Source organism: Ptiloglossa arizonensis, chromosome 5 (assembly GCF_051014685.1).
Source record: "Ptiloglossa arizonensis isolate GNS036 chromosome 5, iyPtiAriz1_principal, whole genome shotgun sequence".
NCBI classification, from domain to species: domain Eukaryota; kingdom Metazoa; phylum Arthropoda; class Insecta; order Hymenoptera; family Colletidae; genus Ptiloglossa; species Ptiloglossa arizonensis.
In genome coordinates this window covers 20,131,578-20,149,558 of record NC_135052.1, presented here as the reverse complement: position 1 = coordinate 20,149,558, position 17,981 = coordinate 20,131,578, and the positions used below count along the sequence as shown (strand labels likewise).

Genomic DNA, 17,981 nt, shown 5'->3' with positions numbered 1-17,981 from the left:
CGAAGCTCGGATCCTCGCACCAGGACCTCGTGCACCTATCCCCCGCTTCGTAACTCCTTGCACGAAACTCGATTCCAAAGGAGAGAATCGTCCCGCGAGAGAACAGGTATCTTTGTACAAAAGGTGACTACCCTACGAGTCTCTGCATCCAACAACGAAATCGTCTCGCTGCCGGATCGACGTCGAACCGACCGTCCACCTGACTCCATCGGTCCAGAAGGCTCATCGGGATCGATGAGAGCTCAGGTGTGCACCGATGGACCTGAAGAAACTTCCTGTTCCCGAGAGAGAGAGAGAGAGAAAGAAGGAGAAAGAGACAGAGAGGAGAATAACTGATACAGAGAGAGAGAGAGATTGAGACAGACTCGGATAGAGAAACAGAGAAACAGAGAGACAGGTGAGGATGAGGATGAGGGTATCGTAGAGCCAATCGCGCGGGAGGGACTCGTAGATACGGTAGCGTCGAGAAGGATCCGTCTTCTCGGTATCCTTAGTAAGAGTGCTGCGGCTGCAAAGACGAGACTCAGCTGTGTGCTGACTTGTCAGACCCCTGACTGTTGCCCAGTCCTCCCATTCCGGACTGCGAGGTGAGCCTGGTGGCCGACTGTGATGTCGTCGTGGTGGCTACCGTCGAGTGCGCCAGGCTATGGTGTTTGCCGGTTTCCGGCACCAGGTGTGGTGTACGGCTCGAGACCGGCGGCAGGACCGGACTGACTGGCCAAGGATGAAGGGACATCGTGCTGGGTGCGCTGGGTACGCTCCTCGAGTGGGGCAGCAACGGTGAGTTCGACATGCTGGCCAGAGGATGGTGCGCCGATACGTTGCTGCCGGATATACCCATCGTCAGGCTGTTCCCGACCGAGACGCCACCGACGCCGCCAGCCGACGCCATCGCGACCGCAGTGTCCGGGTGAAGGAAGTTGCGACGCTGCTCGAGACGTTCGGCGTGCTGCGCCAGACACCTGGTCAGCTCTTCCGGCAGCAGCTCCAATTGACCCTGAAGGCCGGTCAGTTTCTCTTCTAGGCCGATCAGCCGGTCCTCCAGGCCAACCAGACGCTCCTCCATCGCGTCCTGACGCGTGCTCATGTCCGAGACGATCTCGTAGACTGTGTTCTGCGTCTGTTACAAGAAACGAATGGGTGAAAGTTATGTTCGCGACGACGAGAGATCACGGTTGGGATTTGGAGGTTCTGGGGTATGAGATTTGTCGGGTGTTACTGGCAGAAATTGCATGCAGGGTCGAAATTGGACGGATGTAACGACAGAGAGTCGTCTGGGTCAAGGTTGAGGGTATTAGGTTAGTTAGGTGAGGGTATTAGGTTAGTTAGGTGAGGGTATTAGGTTTGTTAGGTGAAGGTATATATTGGGTTGAGCGGAAAGTCATTTCGTTTTTTTTTTTTTTTTTTTGGTGAAGATGAAACAAGATCTTTTTAGAGTGTATAAATATTTTACTAAATTGTATATTCTCCGTTTTGAAAAACGAAATAACTTTCCGAACAACCCAATATTTAGAGAAGATCGTCCCTTGCGCGGCCACCGATGAAAATTTGTATACTTCGGTGTTGTATCTTTATTGTTAGTAGATCGGCGAGGTCGTTCCGATGAAAACAAGCCCAAACACGACACCATTCGGTTGAGTTTCGATTATACGTGAATTTTTTCAAAAATTTTTTGAATCGCTTGCAACTGAGAATAGTTCGAAGTAGGTCGTGTTTGGACTCATTTTCATCGGGGGAAGTTCACGAATTCGGTAAAGACGCTATCGCGAAGATATCGTTGAAAATATGTAAATTTTTATTTTACTCGACGAAGCGCGATTCTTTGTTTTTCTGCACTCCTGTACGATCAATCTCGGATCGAGATAAAAACATCTCGATTATTGGAATAAAATTATATACCTTCCCTCGATATAACAACGGACCCGGAACCTATTAGCCTCGTTATATCGAGGGTTTATCGTAATTCGCGACAGAGTGGTTACATCTCTCAGCATTTTCGATTTGAAAGATCGTAACGCGTGCATTAGTCGGTATCGTGTAACGCGTAATGATTTTCACGAGAGATTAGGTCAGAATCAATTCCCGGCAGCGTCAAAGAAACTGGAAACTACTTTGATCATTGGAAAATTCAGGTTGCACGGACCAGATTGGTCGGTTCTATCGGGTTGTTCGGAAGGTCATTTCGTTTACCAAAATGGAGCATATAGAATTTAATAAAATGTTTATACACTCTAAAAAAATCATGTTTCGTTTTCACAAAAAAATTGGGTTGCTTTCGTTTTCCAACTCTAAAAAAATCGTGTTTCATTTTCACAAAAAAATTGGGTTGTTTTCGTTTTCCAAAATGGAGAATATACAATTTAATAAAATATTTATACACTCTAAAAAAATCGGGTTCCATTTTCATAAAAAAATTGGGTTGTTTTCGTTTTCCAACTCTAAAAGAATCGTGTTTCATTTTCACAAAAAAATTGGGTTGTTTTCGTTTTCCAAAATGGAAAATACACAATTTAATAAAATGTTTATACACTCTAAAAAAATCCTGTTTCATTTTCACCAAAAAAAAAAAAAAAAAAAAAAAACAAAAAAAAAACAAAATGACTTTTCGAACAACCCAATACGTTCCGCGTTCGAATTTTCGTAAATAGCGCGCACGATTGACCAACACTGGGCTCCGATAAGGTGAGTTTCATCGTATTCGATGGAACAGTACGGTTTCTCGCCCAATCTTCGACCCGGTGGCGAACAGTTCGCAAACGAAGGGTTTGTTCGCGAACACAAGGGACAGCTGATCGACACGCGATACGCGGGGGACAATGTGTCGCCGACAAGGCCAATGGGAAGTTTAATTGAATTCCAAGTTACTTGCGTGAGGATACCTTGGCCATATCGGTGATGGTATTGGCGTTGTCCATTAATTTTCGCTGATCCATCTTCACTTTCCTGAGTCTGAAAGTTTGTATTACGGATGAGGATGTTAATTGTCCCCGGTACACGTCGGTTATGGGTGTCAATCAGGGTGTCGGTTATTGACTTACGCGTATATAGCCAACAGAAATTTCCGTTGATGCGTTCGAACACGTCCCGGATTGACGCGTTTCACTATGCGGGTGTACTTGTATATTAGCCACGTCTCACGTAACACGTTCGCCGCGGCGTTTTTCAGCTGAAACAGAACGTTGGCGTCACGATTATTCCCCGAATTCTTCTTTCCTACGTTTCACGAGCAATACGGTCGATCCATCGAACTGATTCCTTCGTGTCGTGGCTCGTCTTGAATAAACGTAAACCGGTTAAATCAATCGTCAACGTTCAATCTGTATCGTGATCTACGCGAGCCTGTAGTTTCTCTATCAGTGATCGCGACCTTCTCGAATCTAACTTTTCAATTCAGATCTAATCGAAACTAATCCCTCAACGCTCGGGTCTAGAGTCGATCATCGTATCGGAGTGTGCTCTACGTTATTAACGATTCTCGGTGTGGATTGACAAGTGAACGAGGATACTCCTTCAAACGTGCAATAATTTTCTTCGGTGAGAGACGTGAACTCTCTCGGTAATTGGGTATTTCCTAATACTAAGTACTCTTCTACGTTCGTGGGAACGGTATTTACTATTGGTGTCTTACCTGTACCCTTCCTCCACTACTGAGTTTATAATCGTTAAAGATGCAAGTACTTACCGCGAGTCTCCTTGCTTTTAATTTGTAAAACAAAAATGGTTTCATTATTGACAATCAGAACGAAGAAATATCTGAGCGTTTGGGGACTCAATGGGAGAAAATTAATGAAAGTTTACCGGGACGTACGATCAATTAAGATCGAACATTTACACATTGATACATCGATGGGTACATTGATTATTGATCATGCTTTTGATGAGTGACGGTATTATATAATTGTTTCAGTGGGATATCGATAATCCGATGTAAGCAGGACGGAAGCACACTATGCACTAACCATACACCTCTTTTCCTCGAGGTTCTTCTCGCGGGAAATTCAATGAAAAGAATTTCAGAGAAAAAAAAACAGAAAAAAACATCGTACGCCTCTTTTCTTCAAATTTCCCCACGATCCACGGTCGCGATTCCAGAAACCGTGGGAAAAGTTTCCGAAAGATTCGAATCGCGAGAGAACGCCCACGAAGAAATCGAATGACGTTCGACAAACGAAAAGTAGCGGACTTGAAACGCGGCTCTTCTCGACAAGAAGTTAGACCACGAGGCCGAGTTATCGCGAAAGCGATGAAACTGCTATCTACTTGCCGACCATACTTCCGTGTGCTATGTACCGCAAGAACAGACACGGCGAACTTCTACGTCCAAGTCGTGTACGCAGCCACGACCGCTGCTCTTTGATATTTCCGTGCTTTATAAATATCGCAGTCCGTTTGTTAATTCATACAGCCAACGGTTGAACGTCTTCGATCCGTGGCGAAGTGACCGTACGAACGTAGTTCGCGAAATTATTCTCGAGATGTGACAAATCTACCACGTGATCTCTACCACGTTTCTTGCAACGATCGTTTGGTAATTTCCTCGTGACTCGAAAAGAAAAGGAAATTTCGCCCCACGTGAAATTTTCGATCGATTCCGAGCTCGAGCAATCGTCGTTACCACGATTCGAGAACGATTGTCTGCACCGGTGGAAGGATCCGCTCTCTCGTTCGAGCTTCTTTCTCTCGTTTTTCAAGCTTTTTTTCTTTTTTCTTTTCCTTTTTTTTTCTCTCCACCCGTCGGACGAGGGTCGATGCATCCTTTGTCTCGTGAGATGCGATTCCCTTGTTCGACGACCGACGACTGACCCCGGTGAATCGATCGCGACCATCAAGACCGGATAAAAATGACAATGACACATTAGACGACACCGTGGTCTCCGGTCCAGCGAGGAAATGTCAGCTACGTGTCTTTCGCTGGCTGCTTGACGGTAATTGATGTCTAGCTTCCTTGTCGAGAATTGTCGTTAGCGATGAGTTCTCTCAAGGGGCGGCCATCTTTTCGATTCAGGAATACAGATTTCTTTCTCGACGATCTTTTTTTCGTTTCAATACGGTACAGTAATTTTGCTAGTGCGAGCGAGGATTTTGTGGTTCTGTGGACGTTTATGAACAAACGTTTCTTACGTAGGACACTTCCAAACGATTGGTTATTTAATAATATTTTTTTTTGTACAGGGTGTAACGAGCTGAATAGATCAATAAGTAAACGAAAGCGTGGTTTCGTTAATGAAAAAGAAAAATAAAGTTGACCTTCGCGTGTCCTCTACGTGTCCATTTATCGTACAAAGGAAATTATTTAAATTTTTGTTCACCGTTCGCTGCTCAAATTTGTACAATGATCCAGATGTCGAAAAATTCGATTACCAACGAAGAATCGAAATTGTGGGTGAAAATTGGCTTTGTTAAATTTTTGTTTCTATCGTGGGTGAAAATTCGTTTGTTTGTTTGTGATCTTTGATCAGGGTCGAAGTGTTCGATGATTAATCAATGTGAGATCACGCGACGCGATAGAAAATTTAAAGGAAAATTCGTTCTCGTTTCGAGAAATAAATTCAAAATGTGTACCCGAATCGTAGAAAATAATTAGTCACCGGGTAATAAAGTCGGCAGGAATTTTCACCGAAATCTTCCGACTTTCGTGAACGCGACAAAACGAAAGTTTGCAGCTGCTTGTTTCGAGCCCGAAGGAATTAATGCGTTCATTTCCGCGAGTTTCCAAGAACGTCGCGAGCAATTGAGCAACGTTGGAGCTTAATTGAACCTCGCTTGAAATGATTTATAGCGTCATTTCTTTGACGAGCTTTCCTCGAGCGTTGTGGGACACTGTTACGAGCAACGAAGTGTGTTAACTATACGCTGCATTGTTAGAACGTTGAAGTAGTTAATGAATCGTATGAAATAATAACAGTGTTTATATCACCGATATTGTCACCCACTGAATACATATAAGTAAATTTCTATTATTACAAATATTTTTTCTCATTGTAGTAATGCACAATATCGACTGCATCTTAAAATTTGTACACATTTTCTCTCAATAGAGCCTTATAAAATTATGGAAAAATAACCCTATAATTATTATTCGGTCGATTGAAACAATTCTTTTCGAATAATCGTAGATGCAAATGCACGAATATTTATTTTAAATCGCTCGAATGATATTCAATATTAACGTGAAACAGGATGGAGCTCCAATTCCCCCAAGTTCTGATTACACTTTGAAATATTTTCTATCCCGAACAAGTATAGTACACTCAGTTTCTCAAAACTAGCCAACGAGTCGCATCACGAAGAAATCGTATCACGAAATCGATCCGCATCGCTGTTCTTGTTCTTACCTCAACCTAAATCAGCGCGTAAGTTTTTTCTTAAAGACTAACTTCGAGATGTCTCCCAGACAGACTCAACGTAACGAAGTTTTGCAATAACATATTTCCCGGGAATGACATCCGTCACAAGTACACCAAAACACATCGTGCTGGTCACGTGAAAATACGAGTTTCGCGAGACTGCCTGTCAACCGTCGTTCACATAAAAATAAAGTAATACGATCGGCCCGTAATAAAAAATACTATTCTGTTCCTTGAAGCCTCCTCCACGGAGCGTGCATTTTTTTAAATGTGACACAGTGCAGGGAACAACGTTTCGATCGTTAAATTTCTCAGTTACCTAGCAATCCTCGCTTGTATGCATCTGAATCGATTCCACGTGTTTCCTTATATTCGGGGAAAGTACAAGTTACTCCCGAATCGTCGAGTTCTCATCTCGGGTTAAGATTCGCATGTTTACTGGCTCGTGAGAACACTGGTTCCCATGACTACGGATGATCCCTTCCCAAGCACGTGATGCGCAAAGTAGGTGCGCGTAGCGTTAGTTTGTCATCGACGGCGCACCGGTGTGGATCGCAGCGGCGAACATGTGCGTTGCTCTGTCGGCGACGTAATAACGTTACGCGCATCCACTTCGCGCATCACGTGCTTAGGAAGGGACAGCTTCTTCGTTAGTAGCGTTCGTGCAACTGTAGCAATACGATCAAATCTTTTCATAATACGCGGTTAAAGAAGAACCGATGATTTAACGAAAAGTTTATCACTTTTTATCTTCGAGAGAAAGAAAAATCAGTTTTAGATCAAGTGGAAGACATTACTATTGGTACAATAGGCGACACAAGCCTCGCGAAAATTGACTGACACGATACGACTCGACGCAACTCGTTTTTCAAATGATAAAATGGGTTCAAACTATCACAGATAAACTACTGTACAGTTAGAATATTAGAAATGTTTCCGATCACGACCTTGTCGATACTATTTTCGATCACCCTTAATTGAAAGTTTTCAAGAAACGAATGTGATCGTGTCTGGACTAATTTTCATCGGAAAAGCAACGCCGATGGATCGATAATACTCCCGCGAAGAAATAATGAAAAATATACAAATTTTAATTTTCAATAGCGGACGAGGTTCCAACCCTCCAAGATTGATGGCACACAAGCGGGGATTACGTATCTCTTTCAGAGATGCTGCACCATTTCGAGACGCACATCTCGCGGAGGAAAGTTCGAGGAACAGGATGGTATTCTTTATGCGAGGACGACGTAACCGTTTCGTCGTTACGTGACCGTAAGTTGGCGGGCAGTCCACGAACCATGTTGTAAAACACCACGGTCACAGGAGCGGCAGCAGAACACGTACGTATATGCTTAAGGGAAGAATCCTCGCAAGGATGTACGAGCGGTTGCGTCTTACCCTTTTCGTTAATTGCGTATCCATCATAAAGTTATGAACGTGCTTCTCCGCCCTTGTGAGCTCGAGCTTCCTGGAAACAACCGCCACCAGCAAGGCCGTGCATCCGGCGCCCTAAAAACACCGTGAAACGTACCTGTGAACTCGAGGCTATCCGCTGTACATTTAATTACGAGACTAGCAGCCGCGCTAATTACGAACTAATTTAATAGAATCTTCGGAGTTTCCCTGCTACTACGAGGACCGTCTGTAAACAAGAAACAGACTGGGCACGAAGCGTCGTTGTAGGGCGCGAGCGTGCGCAGTCTGTCGCGACCGCGGTAATCATATTCTGATATCTGTTGCGTTTACCTCGTGAAATTCAACACGTTTCGAAAATACGTAACACGCGAGCGCAGCACAAGTAAGCGTTACCACGTAAACGATTTTTATCTCAGGCAACGAAAAACTAGCTTTACTTTCAAATGATTTTGCTCTGTTGCTGCAGATACTTTTTTTTTCAACTTTTTTTGCTGAAGACTACTTTTGATTTTTTTTTTTTGGAAATATGCGATACGCATAGTAGAGAAATACGGTTACACAATACTCGCTAATACGAAATTAAAGTGATACGATTTAGCAAAGCTGAAGCTCTAATTTGATTGCGACCAATGTCCTAGTCGATTTACCATATTCTTAAATGGCTTTTTTTTTCATCATTGTTGCGTTTTATATATCGTAGAAAATACGTGATACAGGTAGTACGAAATTTCGTTACACATTCGCTAAAGAAAATTGAAACGATTAAAGTTTGGAAATGACACTCTGGAGCTCTCGGTGCACTTTTATATCGGGCAATTAAAATCGACAATACTGATTTCTTTGCATCTGATACATTCTTTCCAGAGGACTGAGATTTCACCAGCCAGGAATTTAACGTTAAAGTGTCACTATAGAACCGCTAGTCAATTTTTCATTAAATTACGTAATCCTCGATTCACGACTGCACAATTTATTACAAAGAATCTCTTTCAAAATTTGCACCACAAATCTATGAAATTCCGTACTCTATTGAATTTGACATAAGTTGCATCTATACTCTGCGCGCCGAGAGAATGCGTCCCAAGGTCAACCAATCGTATTCGAGACTCTTGGCATCATTGTACACCTCGTTGCTCGTTCTAAATATCTTTAACTAACTATGAATCACAAATACATCTAACAGATAATAAATCATGCGCACGTGAACGTTACCAGTTCTCAATAATTTATTTACCCAGTGGTACGATGCATTCTTTCCCAATAATTTATTTACCCAGTGGTACGATGCATTCTTTCTCAATAATTTATTTACCCAGTGATACGATGCATTCTTTCTCAATAATTTATTTACCTCGTGGTACGGTCAGATGCATTCTTTCGGCGCGCGTAGTGTACAAATATTTCTACTTCGTTGAGTCGATCCTCTCGGTGAAATTTTTCAAGCTTTTCGATCGTTCTTTCATTGAATTTTCATTGGGAGCAACGAAATCTTCACTTTGAAAGACCACCGTGGCTCAATTAGAGATATTTCCCACTTTTCAGTCACCGAGTGAAATCATATTCACGTTGGGGCGGTGGGTTCCCAACAGTACGTATAATCTCCGCCTCCCAGGGCAAACCGACGTCTACGAAAGAATGCAAACGCGACGACAAAACCGATTCGCCAGCAAAATTCGGTCCACGGACGGGCAATATCGTAGCGAATTTCAAGGGAAATCGAATAGGATTTCGACGCAGAGTGATTCTTATAAGGCGACCGCTTCCGAACAAACAATTTTTCCATATCCATTCAAAGTTTCTACACGCAGACGATATTTTTACACTTGCACAATACTTCAGAGTTTAGACTGCGATTGCCTTTTCGAGGCGACGAGCCAACCGAGAAGTTTCGCTGACTATGTGTGTTAATATTTTTAACGATTTTTGCCTCGCGCGATTTTATCGTGTTAAATTTATTTTACATTCGTTAAGATTTAGGTCTCACATTCTACAATACATTCAGTTTAGTAATTTCATTAACAGTTTGATTTTTATGTCGTTTATCTTACAGTTATTAAAATTTCTGTCAAATTTGTTTAGCTGTAGATATTAAAACTGAGCAATAATTTGTTATTATTATTAAACGTTACTGTTAGTATTGATATTTACGTATTCGTTAAGGATTAGGTTGTATACTCAGTATTTATGTCAATATTTTGATTTGTATTAAATTCTGCTTGCATTTGTTAAGTTTATGTCAAATTTGTTTAGATTTAGGTTTCAGGTCACGTGAAAAATCAATTTGAAGAGCGTGTTCCTGATTCATCGAAACGTATTCGTACAAGTTTACAATTCTAAAATATTCTATAATAAAAACATCTAAGAATAACTAATTGTCATGCACTGATCTGTCCTATATTTACAGTGATATCGTGGATAAAATTATATATGTAAGTATTAGTGACATAACTATGCAGTGTTAATATTTTACTATCTACAAAATCCAAAATTTTTACATCTCTAATTGATGAACTATTTGAAAGCTTTCGATCGCATTCAAATTCTCGCTAAAGTCTAATATATCTAAAATAAATTCTGTGTCGGAATAGAAATTTGCTGCGTTCAATAATCAATACTTAAATGAACTATTGAGAGGAATAAAATTTTCAACGTCTCGAAGGCCATTACTCTCCCCACTACCAATTAGTATCACGTGACTGGCGCCAGTGACAGATATGTCATCACGTGACACCAACTCCTAACCTACATTTAACGATACGATACAAATCACGTACAGAGATGGACAAATCTGATTCAAAACGATGAATTTATGAATTTCCGTAGAAATACTCGAATAACAATATTATCACAAATAATTCATTTAAGGGTATAATATATTCATTATAAGTGATATATCGAAATACATTTCATCGCGTTATCACGTTCGTGTATTTGATCATTTGAAGCACGAATATCTCGTTAGTTTCTAAATAATAATCCGTCGTAGATTTTTAATTGCTCTTGTATTTTGCACAAAAAATTTCACATCGCAAAAATATTCACCTCTATTCTTCTTAACGTACAATTGAGCAAAAACGATTTTCTTTCAATATGTTGCAACATATCCTCACACATTTAAATACACGTTCAATGAACTTCTTTAGTTCTCTTCTATCATCGAAAATAAAAACATTTATCATAATTATTCGTATCGTAGAAATCAAATTTTCTTCCAAAGATAAAAACAAATAAAACAAAAATATTTCTGTCGTTCTTACACCAATCATTCGGATGCAAAATAAAATACACTAAAAATACACATTGCAATATTTAGAACCATAGATTGTAAAGAAAAAAAAAACAATTAGGGGAGATCTACATGTACGCGTGCAAATATAGAGACTCACTTTTGACTTTGTTGACGCCGAAATATTTGTTCTTCGCAATTAAAATTAATACAAATTAAGAACAGTACGTAAAACTCCCGTTACTACGTTACAAATCATTTTCATCGTTACGAGCAATTTTGTTGTATCTCCTCGGAAACTGTTCGTGAATCACTTTGTAAGAATCACCCTGCACAAGGAGAGAAATATACCGCGATGAAAGCTCCTTTTAGAGACTTGTGTGGATATCCAGGAGAATTTCACAGAAAATTGACCGCGATGGTGACTAAATTGGTTTACGATCCACGTCCGCAAGATCCCAAATCGGCGAATTAGCATGGAACCCGGAGTGTAATAACAATAAGGAACCGGCGTATTCCCAATGGGGCGATTAGACTCGGTGTAGCGTTTATCGTGACGAAGTGTCGCTCCAAGTGCATCGTAACTGCCACTTGGCGCGATGCTGTGGTCGATAGTCCTTAGCCTAGCAGTGCACCGTGCATAAAACGTGCTGAACTCTCTATTGCTTAAATTATTTCAAGTTCTGATAATCTTAAGCACGGTTGAATTCAGTTGAAAGAAGAAAAAAGAGAGAAACAAATATTTAAAGAAAGGTTGTTGCACCTTCGAATTGAAATCTTGGAATATTCAAAATTTTGGAATAATTCTCGCGAAACATTGGTGCAACGTTCGGTTAATTTTCTTTCGATATAATATCGACAGCAAGTTCCAGGACTCGGTTGAATATGAAATCAATCTATTGTATCTAAAATCTGAAAATAAATTTCAATATTTTAGGCAAATCGGGATCTCTAGGAAAGTAACGAAAAATTAAATTGAAATATTTAAATAATTGTACGTGTGTATTGAATAATAATAAATGATAAAATTCTATGGAAATGTTCGAATAACCGTATCGTGTGTAATGTGTAAAATTAATTTTTCTTCGATGCGATATCGATTTCAAGGTAAACAAATTTCAACGATCGAGTAAACGATCGATTCGATCCAATCTGTTCTGTGTAAGAGCTGAAAATAAATTGGCTGTAGTGTGTAAACGAGAACATGTATAGACAAGTAACGGAAAATTGTATGGGAATGTTCGAATGAGAATGTGTGTCGATTTTCAACGCTTCTTGTAAACAAATTGTCTTAATAGCAGCAAGCAGGGGTGCGTACAACTCTCGCGAGAATGTCCGTGTTAAACTTTGAGTCTGGCCTTACCATTATTCCAGTTGAAACGGCTATACCTCGACCGCAGTACGTGTTGGGTACGATGTCACCGAAACCGACGCTCAGAAACGTGATGGCAATGAGCCACATAGCATTAAGGAGATTCGCGTGCTCCTCGTCGTGAAACCTGGTGCCACAGAAGAGAAAACAGGATGAAATATTAAGGAAAGTTTAAGCGAACCACGACGAATAATCATATTTTCTACTGCCTAAATGTTTCGCCTCGTAACAAGAACCGGGCCAGTCTCTTCGCAATCTCGGTACTGATCCGTTTTCATTAAAAAATTACGAGTGAAACGTGTACAGGGTTCTTAATTAGTCGTTTAATTACCCAGTTCGTTTCGCGAACTTTCTTTCAGCGAGTTTTTTTTTCTTTTTTTCTTTTTTTTTTTTTTAGAGAATGCGTTCTTAATGTCGGTATAATTACTTTCGAAACTTCGTTAAAATGGCGGATGCGTGTCTATTACATTTAAGAAATAAATTTTGAATTGTTCGTACACATTTTCGAAGTCTTTAGCAATCTATAGATAGTTTTTAAATTTGCATTAGAATTTGTACAATTTGTAACCAATTGTACTATTTGTACCGTTACTTTTATTTGTAAAATTTGTTATTCTAACAAACATTTTTATTCCAATCGTAATCGAAATGTAAAACTGGAGTTTTTAATTTATGTAATCTACTGTGTGCTTGAGGATATTGTTGAGATTTCAATTTTAGATATTACCTAGATTGTGGTGAATAGAATTTAAAATATTGTAATCTACTTTGTCGTTAGTAGTATTATTGTTGATTGTGTGTAGCGTTCTAAAAATAATCTCGTTTGTAAGTCCAGTGTTTTAAAATTATCAAAATTAGGGCTTTTAGTCTATTCTGAGTATATATTATTTTTTATTACATATATTGAAAAAATCTGAACGACACTCGTACAAAAAATGTTTTCAAAATAATGCAAATTTCGCAATATCGTGTATCAATTATGTCTGACTATTGACGGTCTGTTATCACTTACGGTTTCTTTCTTCTTATCATATCAGAATTACTTTGATACAAAATATACCTTATTCGGTCTTCTCGTAATTGATAACGGTTAAATGAAAAATTAATATAACTTTCCAAATTAATAACACTGCACTGGACTCTAAAACTGACCCGCAATAATTTCTCCGTCGGTCTTACATATTTTGTTCCTTGTATAGAATATTCATTTCTTCTTTAGAAGTCGTAGGCAAATTAGTACAAGGAACTCAAGCTTTTATTGCCTCGCTTTAATTCTGGAAACTCTCGTAAACTTTATAACACCAATTTTAACTCTCCCACTCTTATCTCTTGACTCAACTTCTAAATTAAAATACGATTAGTTGAGGGTAATTTTCACCTCCTCAATGTGAACTTTGCCCAATAAAATAATATAAGCGTCCACTATTCTTGGCCGTTTTATAAATCTACATTTTATTAAAATCGTCCAGTAAAACTTTTAGATAATCGTTCGAGAGAGAATTTGGCCGAAATTGAAAGATTGATGACGAAAAATTGATAATCGATCAATTATTTCTTCGATCAATGCTTAATTGATCATTTTCTCGCGTCGATAATTAAGTATCGATACAACAGACGAGAGTAATCGTTAAATTGGAAGTTCTAACGATATCACAGACGTTATTATCAAAGACTTCTCTCAAGGAGCTCTCTTTTACAGTCCATCGTTGGTTGAAACTTCGATCGTAAATTGAATTCATCGATTGGATCGTTTGCTGGTACTTCAAAGATTCTTGCGGTTTAACCGATGTTCCGTCCTCGATCGCTATTAAAAGTAATCTAGCTCGTTCTGCTTTTCAATTGGCGAATTTTTTTAAATTACCTCCTGACATTAATGTCTGCAATTGGATTAAGGTGGCCGGCGGTATCCCGTCCGGCTCCGAAAGTGCAGCATCCTTTCGAAATAATTGAAACGGTGGAAATGGAAATGAGAAACACCGGGTCGAAGATGAAATTTTTGAAAACGAGCAAGAAATGGCTTTTCCCCGGCTTGGAAATAAATTGAGGGAGGAAGCGAGCCGGAGTCGTTTATTTTTTAAATGACTGCGCTCCGTGAAAAGTCGAAAAGTTCAGCGACGTTGATGCATCTGGCTTCAGAAAATATCAGCCGTGTAGGAGAAACGTATTTCGTGGAATAAAAAGTAACAGGGACGAAAGTTATTAGCGTGAAAATTGCCTTCCCGTTTCCATCAAAATTGTTACGAATTTGGAATGTTTGCGAACAAATTTTTAAGTACGCGGTAATACCCACGGTGCAATAAATAAATTAATCTCTAACTTCGATCACTTTACACGATACACGCACAAATGTACGATGTTTTTTTTTTATCGATATTCTCGTAAATAAATTGTTAAATTTTAGTTTTGAACGATTAGAATTTAGACAGAAAATAGAATATTTTATTGCGACCTTGAGATCGATAAATTATTGGAAATTTTTCTAATTTGGTAGGTTAGATGAAATCTAGAATAATTTGTTAAATTTATAAAATACATAAAATATACACGTCCTTGGACAAAGTTTAAATTTTCTACATTGCATTATTAGTCATCTATTTGCTGTTATTACGATTCCAAATTTAGTACACTCGTATCTCTCGAGATGAAATTTTTTTTTCCTTAAAGAAATGTCCCTGATCTCCGAAAACCGAAGGGACCATAATTTCTCTAGAGTAGAAGTCTATCATGTATCCAGCCTACGTTGTGATTCCATCGACGTCATGGCGTTACTTCGGCACGAAATTTACAACGTCCTTCGAACTATAGCATGTCGGGTGAGATCCAGATAAAATGTAGTATCTATCACAGTTTCCCATATTTGGTAAGAAGAAGACGCTTTGGAAGAAGCTTTTGGTTCTATGATTCCGTAAATCTCTCGAGGGTAGAAGTTTCCTTTATGCTTTTTCTCTTTTTTTCCGAGAGAGTGTATCGGCATTCGTATCCGTCGCGTCTAAAATTCTAATTCCGTGAGAGTTCTCGACTCTGGGGAAACGAGACAACCGGAAATAAGTAGCGGAAAATACTCGACCCTACGAAGTGCAGGGAATTAATGTTTGTTGAGTAACTGCATCCTTGTTACGCGATCGTAATAAAAGAATGAAAAAGTCTATCGGAGATAAAAGACCCTTTCATCTTTCATAAATTGAATACTAGATACTGAATTGAAACCACGAATTACACGAGCGAGAGGAGTGAGAAACATCAAAGAAAATGTTTGCAACGTACGTGATATAAATAAAAATAGATAAAATAGACCCAAAATAATTCACATTTTGGACACACGTACACTGCGTATATTGAACCAAAATAAATATATATGTTATATTTACTAATTTCTATTTGATCCAAAATATATTCTGTACAGATTTAAATAAGGTACGAAAATTAAATTTTCTTTTATATTTTGAGCCATTCGTGTCCCCTCTATTGCGAATTTTTACGATCTAAGGTTTCTTTTTCTAATATATTTATTAAAAATTCTTTCGTGGAAGCTTGGTTTTTATTTTTATCCAATATCTCGTAAATTCGATCGATCAAAATATATTTAAAAACGCTTTACTGAAACGAACCCCTATCGTTTAATAAGAAATCTATTTATATTTCTCCGGTGGTACGAAATTGTGAAATCTGCTTGAATTGTGAAATTTTGCCTCAATTATTAATTACAATTATCAAGAATTTTCTCGATACGGTGTAATAAAATGTTTCATAACAAACTTCACGAATTGAAGATTCTCATGCTACACGCATATAGGGCACCGTTTTCTTCTAATAGGGCGTCTAAGGTAGGATTTTCCAGAACCGTCTTATCGAAGAATTCTCAAGCAGATCCAGGACGAAACGTCGTGATCTTTCCTCTCACGAACGAATAATCTACATCCATTACGTAAAAATCTTCCACGATCTTCAAGATTAAAGAAATTTTACTTCGATTCACTTTTACATCGCACTCATCCCGACGAGCTGATCCATTCTAGAAACGAATATTACGACTATGTAAAACTTCACCCTTTCGCGATGAACCTTCCATTTTGCAATCCCTCGTAACGAAATTCAGGGTAACACAAGAAATGTTTAACACAAACAGGCGACCGTCTTAACACTAGAACTACGTTGAACCGAATTTTCCCTTCGATGAACGATTTATATTTATTAATTTTCATTCGAACCGATAGATTTTGTTATATTATCATTTCGTTTCCAAAATGGAGAATACATGATTTAATAAAATGTTAATACAATATAAAAAAATCATGTTTCATTTTTACCAAAAAGAACGAAATAACTTTCCGAATAACCTAATAATTTATTCCTCGTACGTGTCTCTGGAAAATCGATGATCGAGGAGAAAGAGGAACTTACGAGATTGATCACATCTATAGAATAAAATAAGTCTTTTGAAAATATACCACGGAATTTCAAATAAATTTCTTCGCAAAATACCATCGAAACCAGTAATTCCGACTGGTTGGTAAATCCGGTGTTAATAACTTCAGCTCGCGGATGAAATTTTCAACCCCCGGACCCCCGGGTGGTTCAGTTACTAAAATCACCCTTCTTCCTCTCCCTTGGGTACCAATCTCGCCAGGATCGTCTTCATCCGTGGCGACGTTATAAATTCTCGAGATTTCATTGAGATGGTGAAATCAGGAAGTTCTCCACGAGAATCGAGGGACTTCCGGAAACGAGTGAAGAAAGTCGACTCGCCGATGGGAAACCGGCCGGACAATACAGCTTCGATAACTGATTGAAAATTCAACGGGGTTCCTTTATACGGTCCGGTGGCCGGGACTTCGGCGCTCTGGATGTCTCATTTAAGGCTGGAAGACCGGAAGACGTTCATTCATTGTCTTGGGGGCGAGCGAGCGTGTGCTAGACGGATGAAAAAGAGAGAGAGTTTTATCGAGATCAAGAACGTCGAAAGAAAGAATCTCGAGGATCCGTGGTTTCTCGCGCGAGAGAACGAACCAAGTCTTATATTGGCCCGCAAGATTGATCGTCCCTGGGCCCTCTACGATTCCCTAAATCGGCCCCGCTATTTGCGGGAGAATTTAATTATACGCGATCCAGCAATCCCGGCCCCGTAGTAAATCCTCTATTGCCGTTTTAACAGCAAGCCTCCGCCCGCCCCATATTCACCGGGGGAAGATTTACGCCTTTGTTCCAGGGAACATTTGCCTCCTGGTGCTGTTGTTAACAGTGGGGTGTTACCCAGTGACGGGGATGATACGATCGAACGTTCGCGATACCACGACAACTCGGTGTCGAAGCACTCGAGAAGGGAAAAGGGAACGAAAAGTTACCCGGATCTCGACTCAAGGGCGGAGTTACGAGCTAAACGTTGAAATGATAGTGATTTTCGACAATTTGTAAGTATCCTCGCTTCGAGAGAAGATCGTGTGCAAAGGATCGCGTAAAATGGTGGCAAAATATTGGAAATTTCTTCTCTTCGAGAGAAATTGTAAGATTGTTGTATAGATATATTTTATAGTTTTTGAACTAAATTGAAATTTACACGATATGTAATTTTATCGTGAAAATGTACTGTGTTCGATTTTTTATTCTTGGTCGACGTAAAGAG

At 39.4% G+C, this 17,981-nt stretch overlaps 1 protein-coding gene across 1 annotated transcript in view; it reads right to left on the bottom strand.

Annotated features, from left to right (window-relative positions):
* Positions 1–523: 523 nt before the first annotated feature.
* Sk (small conductance calcium-activated potassium channel) overlaps positions 524–17,981 on the bottom strand; it is a 414,746-nt gene continuing 397,288 nt past the window's right edge. Inside the window, exons 8-12 of the mRNA XM_076312794.1 lie at positions 12,353–12,488; positions 7,746–7,856; positions 3,039–3,166; positions 2,880–2,949; positions 524–1,120 (exon numbers count right to left, since the gene is read on the bottom strand). Of these exons, the coding sequence (XP_076168909.1) occupies positions 524–1,120; positions 2,880–2,949; positions 3,039–3,166; positions 7,746–7,856; positions 12,353–12,488 (1,042 nt within the window). The remainder of the gene's footprint in view (positions 1,121–2,879; positions 2,950–3,038; positions 3,167–7,745; positions 7,857–12,352; positions 12,489–17,981) is intronic.